Here is a 15157-nt window from a genome sequence, read left to right as displayed (position 1 = left end):
TAGACGAAGATAGTGTAATTATAGAATTGATTGGAACGGGTCAAATTTCTTTTACGTGTAAATTTATTTTTTTAATTTTTTAATAAAAAGAAATGCTATGTCATTAAAAAAATGACAAATCATTATTCCATTAGCCATGTAAGCAATATTACTAATGGAAGTTAATGCAAGGACTTATATGGCTCATTTTGAAAACTTAAGGGACCAATTGCGCTCATTTGAAACTTGAGGGACCAATTGCGCACACAGGGTAAACTTGAAGGACCAACAGTGTAGTTTCGCCTTTATTTTTTCACATAAGGACAGGGGGGGCCCGAGCCCCCTACTAGGTCCGTCCATTTGTATCCTCCCCCAGTATAAGAAATAAAGCTCTAAGATCTCAGGGCCTTAACTCCAAATTTTCTTTATAAGGAAAGATCCTATGTTTAAGGGATCTTGGTTAGCTCTACACCATTATATATAAGCACCAAGTCTTCTCTTCCTTAAGGTACGTGAAATTTCCTAACTCTCACACTTTTGAACTATTAGAGATTCTTCTATCACTAACTTAACCTTTGGAGGGTCTTTGGCCGGCATTTCACTAGTGCTCGCTGTAGGTTCTTTGTTCTCTTGTTCTTCAAATACCCTAATTGGCGTGAGTGCAGACAATCAACTTATTGACGATTTTGTACATCATCATATATGGTCCATCTCTTACAACTAAAAATTTGAGATACTTACAAGAAGTTGTTAAATTTGTGGAAAAGAGAACTTAAAAATAAATGTATAAATAATTGTTCCATTAGTTTTGTACTAGTCATTTTTTTACTCCTAAAAACAAAATAAAAAGAGCTTTATTCCTAATTAATTTTTCTATTTGGTTTCTTCTATTTATTCTTTTGGGAGTGGGAGGCTGTCACAAACGAGAAAGAGAGGAGGTCATCGTCTCATATCTTGTAAATTCTCTAGCATAAGGCCTAATAAAGACAACAAATTTATGATGATGACACAGCCCACAATATTTCATTTTCTACGGCTGCTATTGGAGCTTTAACATAATTTGGAGAACAACTTAAACACAAGTTGAAGAGTCCAAAACAATATCATTTTGCTAGAATATATCACCATTACACAACATCACTTTTGTCACTTTTTGAAGAGAATATACATTAGAAAATCCTTGGGAAAAAGAGGGCTTACCACATACGTTTGTGGGAGAGCTTTCGTTCTAATGGCTTCTCATCATCATTAGTGGTTAAGGTGGCAAAACCAAAAGTTACTCAATTTTTTAATGTTAAGAGGAGGAGATAAAGAACATGATATGATTCTTTATATTTATTAACTATGAAAGACAGATAATGGTGAGACCACTTAAGAGTCACTATCCGTGAAATAATGTATCAAATATAACTTCACGGGAAATGATTCATAACGTAATAACTTCTGTTTGTAGGAGAAAGAAGGTTTGAATTTATAGAGAAAGATATATACTTGTTTGAGGGTGTATATTAATTACATTGTAATTTACCTAGAACCTCTTGATACAATGAGGTTACGTACCAATCTAATGATCACTTGTTACACCCTTACCCTCAAGATGCTTGGTTGCATGCTATTAAATTACTGATTTTCTCAAATTTAAACTATTGAAAAATAGTAAATTTAACAATTTTACCATATAATTCTGACATTTATTCTCACATGTAGTCTTAAACTATCTTTTAATAAGTGAAACCCAACATGTGGGATTTTAAATGTGAGATGAAGTGAAAAAGATAAGTGATCAAACTCAAGATTTCTTGCTCTAATATTATGTTAAATTACTAATTCTCCAAAAAGTTCAAGCTACTGATAAATGCTAAATTTAATCATTTAATCACATAATTCTAACCCATAACGTGACAACTTACATTCATGTTAATCACACAAATCATGGTCATAGAGGAGGCATGTCATGGGTTAAGTGGCAACAACAGATTGTGTTGCCCCCTTTTGGTGCATGCTTCCATGAGTGTGCTTAGTAGGTAGCATGCATGACAGTAGCCCAGGGGCAGCGCTATACTTTGTTCAGGGGGTTCAAATGAACCCCCTACTTCAATATATATATATATATATATATATATTTTTTTTTATATATAATATTTTTTATTGTTAGTTTAATACTTAAATTTTTTCTTAAAAATGTTATTTTTGCACACCCTGACTTAAATTTTATACACCCTTGTTACAAATATTTCCAATTCTAATGGCCTGTTTGGATGGAGGGGAAGTAGAGTAGAGTTGGCTAAAAATAAGCTAATTTTGTGCTAAATCTACTCTACTCTACTCTACTTCCTCTTCCTTTCCCTCAATCCAAACGGACAATAAGAGTAAGAATAAGTGTTTGTAGATTGTAAATGTCACTCTTTATCATGAATTTATATTAGAATAATGTTACAACCATAAACTATTTTACAATATTTTTACAAAATGTTGATGTGATCAACCTCTTATTGATTTTCATTTAGGTCCACCATTAATATCCACTTTTTCATTTGCCAATAATCACTCACCACATTAGCATTTTGTAAAATTTTTTGTAAAATAATTTGTATTTCTAGCATTATTCTTTATGTTATATGTGTGTGAATGTATCTAATATTGATTGTGTGCATTACTTTTTGTTATAATATTATTTGTGTAAATAATAATGTGTGTGGAAATTTGTGTGTATAGTATAAATATAAAAGAAATATTTTGACACCACTTTCATGGGAAATATAACAATTGCCCTAAGGATACCTGTTAACATGACCTTAAATATAATATAACTTTATATAATTTAGTAATTAGGAAATAGAGAAGGTTTGTTGCATGTGTGTGTATTGTTATCATGTTATAATAACTTTTTGTTATAAAGTCAAAAAAATTCAAGAAAAAAAATTTGTAAAGTTAGTGATTGTTCAAGTATTTTATTAGTTAAGTAGACACGTAGTGTATTATTTATGTATAAATAAGTGTGGTTGTGTACGTCAATAATTAATACAAAACCAATGAGTTGAGTTTATTCATTTAGTTTAAAATATTTTTATAAAAACAAAGACAAATAGATAATAACAACCGCATAAAAATAAAAATGTTAGACAAACTTAACAAAATAAAATGGTCATAGTTACCCACAATGACAATAAATACTCATAATGAATTATCATATAACAATTCAAAATTTGAAAACTTATAAAAGGAAATTGTAAAACTTAAAATTTTTTTTTTGGGTCAATAACTCGATATATTCAAGTTCTCTTTTTATTAATTTTTTTATATAAGTTTTTTAATGACCCCCTAAACAAAACTGCTAGAGCTGCCCCTGCAGTAGCCTTGAAATTAAGTATGATACCAAACTATGTGTACTGAGTAGCATGTGCAGTGATGAGCCATGACCAATTAATTTGGTTGCTGAGTGTGTAGTCATGCATGCATGTCGGTGCAAGTGGGGGGGTGAGTTTGATATGTGGCAAAATCAAGGTTGGGCTGCATATGAGTGGTACTAGGCTGTTTGGCTAGATTTGGGAGGTGACAATGACATGGGCCAAGCCCTTGACCCACTTGGTGTACATTGGCTAAAGCTCTGTCGGTTGGCAAGTGCTATGGCTGCTAGATGGGTTTGCATGTGAATATGAGTGGGTCCTTGGCGTCATCTTAGTGTGTCGATTGCCAAGCAGTTGACTTGACATGCAGAGAGTAAACTTATAGCAAAAGGTACGGTCAAGGGGTATTTACAGTGCAGAGTGTTGGTGCAAATGCAAGAAAAATAGACAACTGAATTATAAATAATGGTTAATATTTGTTTGGGAGAAATTACACAATTACACAACACAATTGGACGGAGTGACATTTGCTCTTTTTAAGAAGATTCAAACCCTTAATTAACTAAGCTTTATAATTGGTGTAGAAATTCACTGGCTTGTCTCCTATAGAATATATACAATAGACCAACTAATGTTATATGTAGGGGTGTGTTGCTAACTCGCCGATTTGCAAAGACCAACCTGATCCAATCCAATCTGTCGGGTTGGGTTGGGTTGGTTTTTCGGGATTGGTGAATTAAATTAGATTGTCAATTTTTATTATTATAATGGTTTGGGTTGAATGCGAGTAGTAGATTCACAAATCCGCTTAATCCGGCCTGACCCACCTATATTTAATATATATTTTAAAAAATATATTATATAATTTTATTATTTATTCTTTTGTTTATCAATTGAGCTGGAATAGAACTATATGACTTTAAAAAATTAATCAAATAAATTGTGTTTGATTGATGCTTTGCTTAGATTTGTATTGATGTTGTTCTAATGCTCAATTAAATTTTTTTAAATTTTTTTTTTCTAACCCATGTGTCCAACCCAATCTAGGTAGGTTGGGTTGAACTCCTATGATGGGATACGTTGGATTTATTTCAACCCGACCATGGGTGGGTCAAATTGAAGCTACTTCTAGACAAGATTTTGAAGCCTAAAGCTCTACAAGAAAAAAACATCATTTTTCGCCAAGAAACTTTCTATTTTTTGTGTATTAGAATGCTTTGTAGTATTGCATGTTGTTGTTGCTATTTTTGATTTTGAATGAGTCTATTTATTAGCTCAAGTGCATCATGAATTTGATCACACAAGTTAATTTGATTAATTAGGTTCATTTAATTTGATTTAGTGCCAGTTTCAAGATTCATAATTAAACATTATCTTGATGAGTTGGAGTTGCATGTTTTAATAAAATAGATAAGGAGTTATCATGTTACCTCATCTTGTGCATGTATTTGACCCAATTTCTACTCCAATACATATCACCACACTTATTGATAATAAAGGAGTTTATCTTTTTATCATTGTGGGATTTCATATATGACTAATTCCTTATCTCCATATTAACTCTCATATTAATACATTTAAATTACCAATTTTTATTCATTTTAATTATTTAATATTAAAATGCTACAACCAAAAATAACTATCATGATAATTATTATTAAGTTGTTGAGTGAGGCAACATCATGCTAAGACCCCCTACTAGAGAAAGACCCCAAATGTGGTGAAAATAATTGAATTTTGTTAACAACTTGTAACTTTGGAAATCATAACTGTGGGGCCCGTGGTTTGGAATCCCGGCCCACTTCACACTAAGGGCCCAAAGCCTAAGCCGAGGAGCCTTATTGCCGAGGAGGTATGATGAGAACCCCTTAATGGCCCAAGAATGTAGCCGAGGATAACCTCACGCTCAACGTCTCACAAAAACGCCTGAAGAAAAGGACAGATTTAGTATAAGAGCAGCATAAGGGAGAAAGCTGCCAGCACCTTAATGTGGAGCCCATCGCCTGACAAACCCATACTCATACCATGCTATCCAGCTTTTCCCAACCACTCTGACGTGAGGATTGATAAGACGAATAACCACCCCAAAGAAGGAGAAACTGACACGTAGATGAAGAAGGGGAAATGAATACTAGTATAAAAGGGAAAAGAGAGCTAAAAAGAAAGGGGGTCAAAAAGAAAGGAGGAGAAAAAAGAGGAAGGCTGGTGAGAAGGTAATGCTCCTCGGATTAAGTCCGAGGAGCCAAACCTCTTAAACCACACCAAGGTAAGGCTCAGCTATGCAGTCCAAGCATACCTTTGTATGATTTCTCATTAAACCAGGACCAGACCCCTGCCCAGTGCCCAAGGGCATGCCTTTTCCAAACCCATTCTCTACAAATCATATTATTTGGGCCCTTTACATACGAGCCCAAGGTCATTCCCGGGCCGTTAAAAATCGTGTTCCTACAATTGGCGCCGTCTGTGGGAAAGGCTTGCGCGTTGGCACAAGTGGCGGTGGAGTCAACTCTCTAGCAAGCAGAAGTTCGTGGGGTTTCCTCCATTTCCGGCGACATACAGTTGTTACTCCGACATAAACTTCTGCTAGGGGCTACGCCTTGCAGTGCCAAGGGCGCGGGCATCTCTAGGGGCTTCTGGCCTCAAGCCAACTCTCCCCGCCCTGGTCTAGGGGCTTACATTCGAAAAATAAATAAGTACAAAAGAAAAATCAAAAGTTTTGGACAGAACTAAGGCCTTGCATGGTCCTCGGACTCAAGCCTATGGGGAAACCAAGTACAGAAGAAAAATCAAAAGTTTTGGATAGAACCAAGGCCTTGCATGGTCCTCGGACTCAAGCCTATGGGGAAACCAAGTACAGAAGAAAAATCAAAAAGTTTTGGACAGAACCAAGGCCTTGCATGGTCCTCGGACTCAAGCCTATGGGGAAACCAAGTACAGAAGAAAAATCAAAAGTTTTGGACAGAACCAAGGCCTTGCATGGTCTTCGAACTCAAGCCTATGGGGAAACCAAGTACAGAAGAAAAATCAAAAGTTTTGGACAGAACCAAGGCCTTGCATGGTCCTCGGACTCAAGCCTATGGGGAAACCAAGTACTTAAAAGAAAAACTTACAAGTTTTGGACAGAACCAAGGCCTTGCATGGTCCTCGGACTCAAGCTTATGGGGAAACCAACTACTTAAAAGAAAACTACATTACATGAACCTTAGAATCCATCCGAGGAGAACTCCCCGTTAACAGTTGGGTTAATCCCTAAACTGCACGGATCCCCTAGTCTACCCTCGGATCCTCAATACCAAAGGGATCGATGCAATATAGAGCAATATGTTACCAAAAACACAATCGAAGTCCCTCACTACTCGGCTACCCTCTCGGACGAATTACTTAGAGTTCATCGTTCTCGGACATTTGTTTTGCATGCATCGCACAGCACTCGGCCGTCATCCCGGTTAGTTTCAAGAGTTTAATTTATTGAGAATTACCATTGCTATACTTGATAATGTCAGTAAGTTTAAACTAGTAGGAATTTGTTTTAAGGCATTTTTCTGCTCCAAATATCATTAAAGGCAAGCGTATATTTAATATTCATGCATAAAGTAGTTGTTGCAGAAAAGGAAAGTATTTAGAAAGAAATAAACTCCTCTTTTATTAAGACAAAGAAATAGTACAGTGTACAATGAAAAGCTGGAATAAGTTTATACTAAAGCTAACTACATAAGTGAAAAGAAAAAATACAAAAGAATGAAGATAAGGCCGAAGAAGAAGCACAGAGGAGAGATTGGCTGCTGTTCCAAGATGCTGATTAAAGGAACCATTCCTCAATACTTTTACATGCCCATAACTCAGGCAGCCAAAGAACCCAACGTGGGGCCTGCACCGTTGAAGAAAAGGTGCAGAGAGCACCTGGTTTCGGGCTAGCGCCGCTGAAGAAAAGGTGCAGGGAACCCAACTTGAGGCCCGCACCGTTGAAGAAAAGGTGCCGGGAACCGGAAGTTGAGGAGCCCCCGCGAAAATTTGCCTGCGACAAGACAGACGGCGCTGATGGCGGAAATTCCTTCTTCTGACATACCAAAAATCTGGCATGACCAGAGCCTGCTTCGGATTTTGATTGAAAGATGGAGAAATACCATCTTCCCCCTGTCAAAACGAGGGACTGGCTTGAATCTGTGTCATCCCTGTCCGTACCATATCACCTTGAGGATTCGGTGCCTCTGAAGCATGCGAAGACCTTTCATCCCCATCCACGCCTCAAGCATCTTGCTTTGAGGCAGAATGGCACTAGAAATGGAGATCGTGAATATGGAAGAAGAAGTATGATTCTGAAGGGAACAGGAGAGTTCATGTGTAGGTGGAGTGACCCCCTACCCTATTTATACGCAGAGCAAACCGGTGGCATTTAATTTATGTAAATTTCCAAGGAATGCTACGGACAAGGCAGACTTGGCTCAATTTCCAACCTCATCCTCAGTCGTAGGATCTAAAGATCCTTGTGAAGGCGCGCCTCGAGTACCGAAATATCAAAGGACTCCACGTGAATGAAAAATAAAGGAGTGTCCCTTGTTTTGACACGACTCCCATGTAAATGAAGAAGCACAAATAATAATAGAGTACAGGATTTGAGCAAGTCACGAGGTGGGCTCAGCATCACCAAAACCCTCCTTCCCAACTAAAGAGTCGGGAAGCAGGATTTTGAAGGGTTATTGTGGGGCCCGAGGTTTGGAATCCCGGCCCACTTCACACTAAGGGCCCAAAGCCCAAGCCGAGGAGCCTTATTGCCGAGGAGGTATGATGAGAACCCCTTAATGGCCCAAGAATGTAGCCGAGGATAACCTCACGCTCAACGTCTCACAAAAATGCCTGAAGAAAAGGACAGATTCAGTACAAGAGCAGCACAAGGGAGAAGGCTGCCAGCACCTTAATGTGGAGCCCATCACCTGACAAACCCATACTCATACCATGTTATCTAGCTTTTCCCAACCATTCTGACGTGAGGATTGATAAGATGAGTAACCACCCCAAAGAAGGAGAAACTGACACGTAGATGAAGAAGGGGAAATGAATACTAGTATAAAAGGGAAAAGAGAGCTAAAAAGAAAGGGGGCCAAAAAGAAAGGAGGAGAAAAAAGAGGAAGGTTGGTGAGAAGGTAATGCTCCTCGAATTAAGTCTGAGGAGCCAAACCTCTTAAACCACACCAAGGTAAGGCTCAGCTATGCAGTCCAAGCATACCTTTGTATGATTTCTCATTAAACCAAGACCAGACCCCTGCTCAGTGCCCAAGGGCATGCCTTTTTCAAACCCATTCTCTACAAATCATATTGTTTGGACCCTTTACATATGAGCCTAAGGTCATTCCCGGGCCGTTAAAAATCGTGTCCCTACAATAACTATTTCTATTCATTGTTATACATAAACTTTTAATAGGAGAAAGATAAACTTTAGCTTTCTAACTAAAAGTATTGTAACTCAATTAATGTTTTTTAGTGTTTCTAATGGAGGTGTTTACTATTCAAATTCTTCCTCCCAACAATCGAATTATCAAATAAAATACTTCAAACCTTTTAAAATTTATCAATAAAACAAATCATAACTCATTATAATCTAAACTAATTTAACTCATCCTAATGTAAATAATTTATTTGAATCAATACAAAAAACATCCCTATCATTGTTTAAACAAAATTAATAAATATAAAAGTTAGATTCATAATATGATTCCTATCACAGCATTACCTCATCAAAATCGTCATGGAAAACCGACCATTTGACCATTACTCTTTTTATAAAACCAAGTTCTAGAGGGGGCAAAGTAAAAAAATTAGGGAAGGCAAGAAAAGCTAGATAGATCATAGAACCAGAAAAATAGACAATAGAGGTCCCACTTGACATGGACATCTTCCACTAGGAAAGCTCCACGTGGAATTAAAAAAAAAGGTAATTTCCTCGACGGAATAGCGTCCAGGTTCAATGAACCACAACAATAGGCCTTTATTTATTTTGCCAGAAAAGAATACCACAAAACACAAAACTGTTTCTCTCACTCAAATTACACTATAAAATTCACAGAGAGCCTCTCTCTCCATTTCTCTCTCAGCTTCTAATCTCTCTAATGGCTCTCTCAGCTTCTTCTCCATCTTCTTCTTTCCTTCGCGGTTCTTTCTCTTCGCACGAGCTCAAAGGTCAATGCTCTTCTCTTTCTTTTTCAACTTCAAAGTTTTTTTTTTTTTTTAACATTTTTTGTTGTTCTTGTTGAATTCTTGAGGTTCTTGTTATTGAACAACCTAGGCAAACAGTCAACAACTAACCTGGGAATTTGTGTTTTTTATGTTTTTTTTTTCCTTTTTATTTTTGTTTTGGTTTGTTTATATGTAGTATTTTTTTGTTTTTTTTTTCTCTTTGTTTTATTTGATTAACTCAAATAGAAAACTCAGAGAATTTAGTTAACTCGGTGGGTGAAAATAATTGAAGCCGTTTCAGTAAAATGTCAATTTCGAAAACGAAAATGCCATCGGCTATAAATGAACATCACATTTTGGGCTACATGGAGTGGGGCCAATGTGACACGTGGCATAGCCGATGCTATGTCCAATTTCACAACATGTTAATTTGATCGATAAAACGTGATTAATTCATGTAAACAAGAGTTGATAAGCAGTGTCTAGAGACTCCGAATCAAACATATTATGAAATTAGGTGTGTCGTTATAATTATTGATTTTTAAAATAATTTTTTTGGAAATTGTTAGGTTTTTATATGGCAATAAGCAAATATGGAAGGCAAATAAAATGGATATATACAAAGTTTATTCCACAAAATTTGATGAGCTGGGAAGATGTGATTGGACATTGGTGATGAGAAAAATAATGGTAGTGAAAGTCAAATGTTCTAATCAATCTCAATTGACAACTTGCTACTTTAGCCAGTTTTGAAAAGATTATGAAATATATTGCATCTTTAGCCGTTAAGATTGCTTTGTGATAATGATGACTAGAATTTGTTTAGTATTGGGAACTTGGTTTTGATTTGTATCAGACTTTTTTTTTTAATAAAACAATAAGTTTTAAATTGGTTTTAGCCGTCTCTCTCACACACACATAAAATTCAGAGAGAGAATCAGAGAGAGTGACTCAGCTTCAAATCTCTCTGATGGCTCTCTCTGCTCCTTCTCCATCTTTTTCTTTCCTTCGCGGCTCGTTCACTTCGCACGAGCCCAAAGGTGTTTGCTCAACTTTTTTTTTTTTTTTTTTTTTCCAATTTTATTGATGTTAAATTTTTTATAAAAGGAAAAAAGTTGTTCATGTTGAATCTTTGAGGTTCTTGGTATTGAACAATCTGGGAAATCACGAACCTGAGAATTTTGTGATTTTTATACAATAATTGTTTGTTTTTGTTTTTGGCTGTTTCTTTTTTGTTTTTGTTTTTTCTTGTTTTTTTTTTGGTTTTGTTTTGTTTTGTAAGTTCTAACTCAGATAGGAAACTCAGTGAATTGAGTTAACTCGTTGACCGAAAAGAATTGTAGTCTTTTCAGTAATTTCGAAAATGCCATTGGCTAATGCACATTTTGTACTACGTTTAGGTCCATGTTCAAAAAATAACAAATATTGCTTTTCAAAAAAAAAAAAAAATAGTAATAAAGAATTGTTTTTTCTTGATGTTTGTGCACAATTTTACGCACTTTAACTTGTTTGTTTATTGCTTATAAATGATAGTTATTATAGGTAGTGAGAATAAAACAATGTTTAACCAGAAAAAAATAAAGAGAATAAAATAATGTTTAACCAGAAAAAAATGGTTTTAACAGTGGAGGTGGAATTAATAATAATAAATAAATAAATAACAAAGAACCCATTAGAAAATTTAGTGTATAATATTGACAACTTGTGAAAGGTGTAGGACAAAATGATGAGGCAAAAAAATAATAGTGGACGTGCCACTAGGGGGGAAAAATTAAAAAGAAGAGAAAAGAAAGAAAACAGTAATATTAGTTATTATTCAAAAACCCAATAGAACTTTTTTAATTCAGATAATAACTTAAGTTGACTCTTAATAATTCACTTGGCCTATAGGCCTAGTTGTGACTTACCCAAAAAACAAAAGAGTCTACTTGTGAGTAAAATTATTGTTCAGTATTGAGAGAGCAAAACAATAGATATGAAAGTTATGAGTGCTTATCATGTCCATTTTTGTGTGGGTGTGGGTGTGGTCATCATTTTCATGATTGTGAATGTGGAATTAAAGTTGCAAAAGTGTCATCCAGAATTATTGCTAGTTCTTTACTCCTATTATTATAAGTATCAATTACCAGTTGCTTGTAGTAAAATAACAGTTTCATGAGCAGTCATGCTTTGGTTCCAACTGTTTTGTTTTTAGAATTAGAACACTGACTTATGATTTCCCAAAGAATAATCAAGTTTAATTTAATTGAATTCTGAGCAATCTTGAATCAATGAGTTCTAGATCAGATGCTACCTCCTTTGTAAGAACAAGGTAGTGGTGCGTGTGTGACTTTCAAAAGTAAAATAAAATAAGAATTCTAAGTAATCTTGTTTGTATGATCTTGTAAGGATAAGTATCTAACAAATTATGAATTCAATACATCTTGTCTTTTTGCTAAAAAGACAGATATTACTTAGTTTCAAACCTAGTTCTTTTGTTATCATTGTTTTTATGGGATTGGGTTTTTTTTTTTGCTCTCTAAGTTTGTTATTATTTTGATTCCAACAGCTCCATGGATCCATTCAGTTCGTCTGTTGGATCAATGCTCAGTGCCTAGGGATTCTTACTGCCGGAAATTCTTAGTAAAACCAATTTGTGCAGAACAGAAAATAAGCGACTCGGTTGTTCCTCTTGCAGCAACTCTTGTTGCTCCAGGTACATTTGTCTATTCATATTGTACCTGTTCTAATACAGATACTAGCACATTAGTGATACTATGATTGTGAATTGACTCTGAAATGGAAGAAAAAAAGTGGAGAACATGTCTTTCCATTTTATTATACAGGGTTTTTCTTTTACATTTTTTATTTGTTAATATTATCTGAAAGTGTAGTGACTCAAAAAGTTTGCACCATGGTTATTGGGAATTTGCAGAAGTTGAAGATAGAATAGAGACAGAAGATTATGAAAAATTAGCAAAGGAGATGGAACAGGCTTCCCCTCTTGAAATTATGGACAAGGCCCTCGAAAAATTTGGCAATGACATTGCAATTGCATTCAGGTAACTCTATTTTTATCTTCTCCCTCAGTTTTGTTTAGTTAAAACTTTTAGCAGAGAAAAACATAGTTCTCCATTATAATTCACTGTTCATTGGCAGAGACTAATGTTTCAGTGATAACTTTACGAAATTAGAAAAGTTGTTGGCATTTTGGAGTTTAACTGAAATCAAAATTTCTCATCCATTTTGTTCTAGTGATAGATCTCTACTTCTGCCTTCCTTTATTATTGCTTTCTTTGAAGGATCTATGGTAACCTGGAAAAGGAAATTACGTTGTCAAGGAACCTGAGTAACTTACTTCTGAATTAGTAGCCCGTTAAATTGCAACAAGAAAATAAGATAAGAAGTGAAATTGACAATTTAATTCCATAGGTTTTTGTTCAAGCAACTATTTTTCAGAAAAGCCAAATGATTTTATTTTTAAGTGGATGTATATTTGGTACTTGGGGTATATATTTAGTACATGAAGTTCTAATCATTAGAAATCACTTTGTCACTGTAATAACCAATCCTACAAGAAATTAGTTTTAAAGGTTCTTAGCATGCAACCAGTATTGACATCTGTTTATAATTTTCAAACAAATGGAAGTGTGCTTCTAAATATACGTCACCTGCTTACTTATGGGAATTTTGGCTTGATTACAAGTTACAACATTGTCAAACTTATGCACTTGAAGACCAGGATCTAAATTTTAATTACTTTTGGTTTGCACAGTGGAGCTGAAGATGTGGCCTTGATTGAGTATGCCAAGCTAACTGGTCGGCCCTTCAGGGTGTTTAGCCTGGATACTGGGAGGCTAAACCCAGAGACATATCAGTTCTTTGACACCATTGAGAAGCACTATGGTATTCAAATTGAGTACATGTTCCCTGATGCTGTTGAAGTTCAAGCTCTGGTGAGGAGTAAGGGTCTCTTCTCCTTTTACGAAGATGGACACCAAGAGTGCTGTAGGGTCAGAAAGGTTAGGCCGTTAAGGCGGGCACTTAAAGGTCTCCGAGCCTGGATCACTGGGCAAAGAAAAGATCAATCACCGGGAACAAGGGCTGAAATTCCTGTTGTCCAGGTAGACCTATCTTTTGAAGGAATGGATGGTGGAGTTGGTAGCTTGACGAAGTGGAATCCTGTGGCCAATGTTGAAGGTCAGGACATATGGAACTTCCTTCGAGCCATGAATGTACCTGTTAATTCTTTGCACTCACAGGGATATATCTCAATTGGATGTGAGCCATGCACAAGGTCAGTCCTACCTGGGCAGCATGAGAGGGAGGGAAGGTGGTGGTGGGAGGATTCCAAGGCTAAGGAGTGTGGCCTTCACAAAGGGAACATCAAACAAGAAGAGGTGGCTCAACTAAATGGCAATGGAAATGGCGCTGAACCCACAAATGAGAGTGACAGAGTCACTGACATCTTCAATAGCCAGAATTTGGTTACCTTGAGTAGATCTGGGATAGAGAACTTGGCTAGACTGGAGAACCGAAGAGAACCCTGGGTCGTTGTGCTTTATGCACCATGGTGCCGCTTCTGCCAGGTGAGAATATTATTTGAGGCTCTAACCATTATTATTTGGAATGCAGGACATTATGGCGTGTCTAACAATTTTCCTTGGCTTTTGAGCAGGCTATGGAAGAATCCTATGTTGAATTGGCAGAGAAGCTGGCAGGGAGTGGGGTGAAGGTGGGAAAGTTCAGGGCTGATGGTGAGCAGAAGGCATATGCTCAACAAGAGCTGCAGCTAGGAAGCTTTCCCACAATACTCTTTTTCCCCAGACATGTGGCCAGCCCCATCAAGTATCCCTCGGAGAATAGAGATGTTGATTCATTGATGGCTTTCATAAATGCTCTACAATGATGATGATAAATTGGTACCCTGCTAGCAAGAATTGAGAATTTGGATGCTCAAATAGAAAATATATTATATAGGAGTTGCTAGGATGCTTACTACCATGGGCATCGGTGGAAATGCACCAGTGTTAGAAGTCGTGTATCTAAGGTACACATAATTCTTTTCCTTGTGGTGGCGGTGGTGGTGGTGGTGGTGGTTCCTTCAACACAGTGAAAATCATCCTGAGATTTGACGCAATTCATAATTTTGTAGAATAGAAATTATGTAAGATCGATCCTCTCATCGATCTCTTCATGGTTTTCAGAATTCAGAATAAAAGATCACAGCTCTAACTTGCAGCAGTGTAAATTGAGCCTAAATTGTATTTTCATTTTCCTGCTTACTAGTTGTAGTTTACTTCAAGCAGTAAGTAAATGTGATTGAAAGGTTTGTAGGCCATGAATAGGCTGTCATGCTTTTCTAAAGCTACCTGGATGTTAAGTTCATGCCTTCAAACTTGTACAAATGAGTGGTAGCTTCAAAAGTATTTAAGTTGAACCAGGAACACGCACTACTGGTTAAGGCCCCTGATAATGTTGTCTGATCTAAATCTCATCTCTTGTTGTCAACTAACAGCAATGTGTAAATATTGAAACATCCCTCAGATCCTCCAAATGGGCTTTCATCACTTAACCCCTGCGCTAAACTAAGATTCTTCAGGCCTAAAGGGACCTGTGTGGGCCAAAACTTGACGATTAATGAAAATCTCATATCTTCCGCGGTTCGGCAATTAACAGCT

General features: G+C 36.3%; 1 protein-coding gene across 1 annotated transcript; it reads left to right on the top strand.

Annotated features, from left to right (window-relative positions):
• Positions 1-9330: 9330 nt before the first annotated feature.
• LOC115957421 (5'-adenylylsulfate reductase 1, chloroplastic-like) lies at positions 9331-14952 on the top strand. The gene is made up of 5 exons (XM_031075655.1): positions 9331-9500; positions 12046-12192; positions 12412-12538; positions 13252-14065; positions 14155-14952. The coding sequence occupies exons 1-5, from the start codon at positions 9431-9433 to the stop codon at positions 14383-14385; spliced, it is 1389 nt and encodes a 462-aa protein (XP_030931515.1). The 5' UTR covers positions 9331-9430; the 3' UTR covers positions 14386-14952.
• The last annotated feature ends 205 nt before the right edge of the window (positions 14953-15157 follow it).

The sequence above is a fragment of the Quercus lobata genome, chromosome 8 (assembly GCF_001633185.2).
Source record: "Quercus lobata isolate SW786 chromosome 8, ValleyOak3.0 Primary Assembly, whole genome shotgun sequence".
Taxonomy (NCBI): domain Eukaryota; kingdom Viridiplantae; phylum Streptophyta; class Magnoliopsida; order Fagales; family Fagaceae; genus Quercus; species Quercus lobata.
This window is presented reverse-complemented; position numbering and strand designations above follow the sequence as displayed.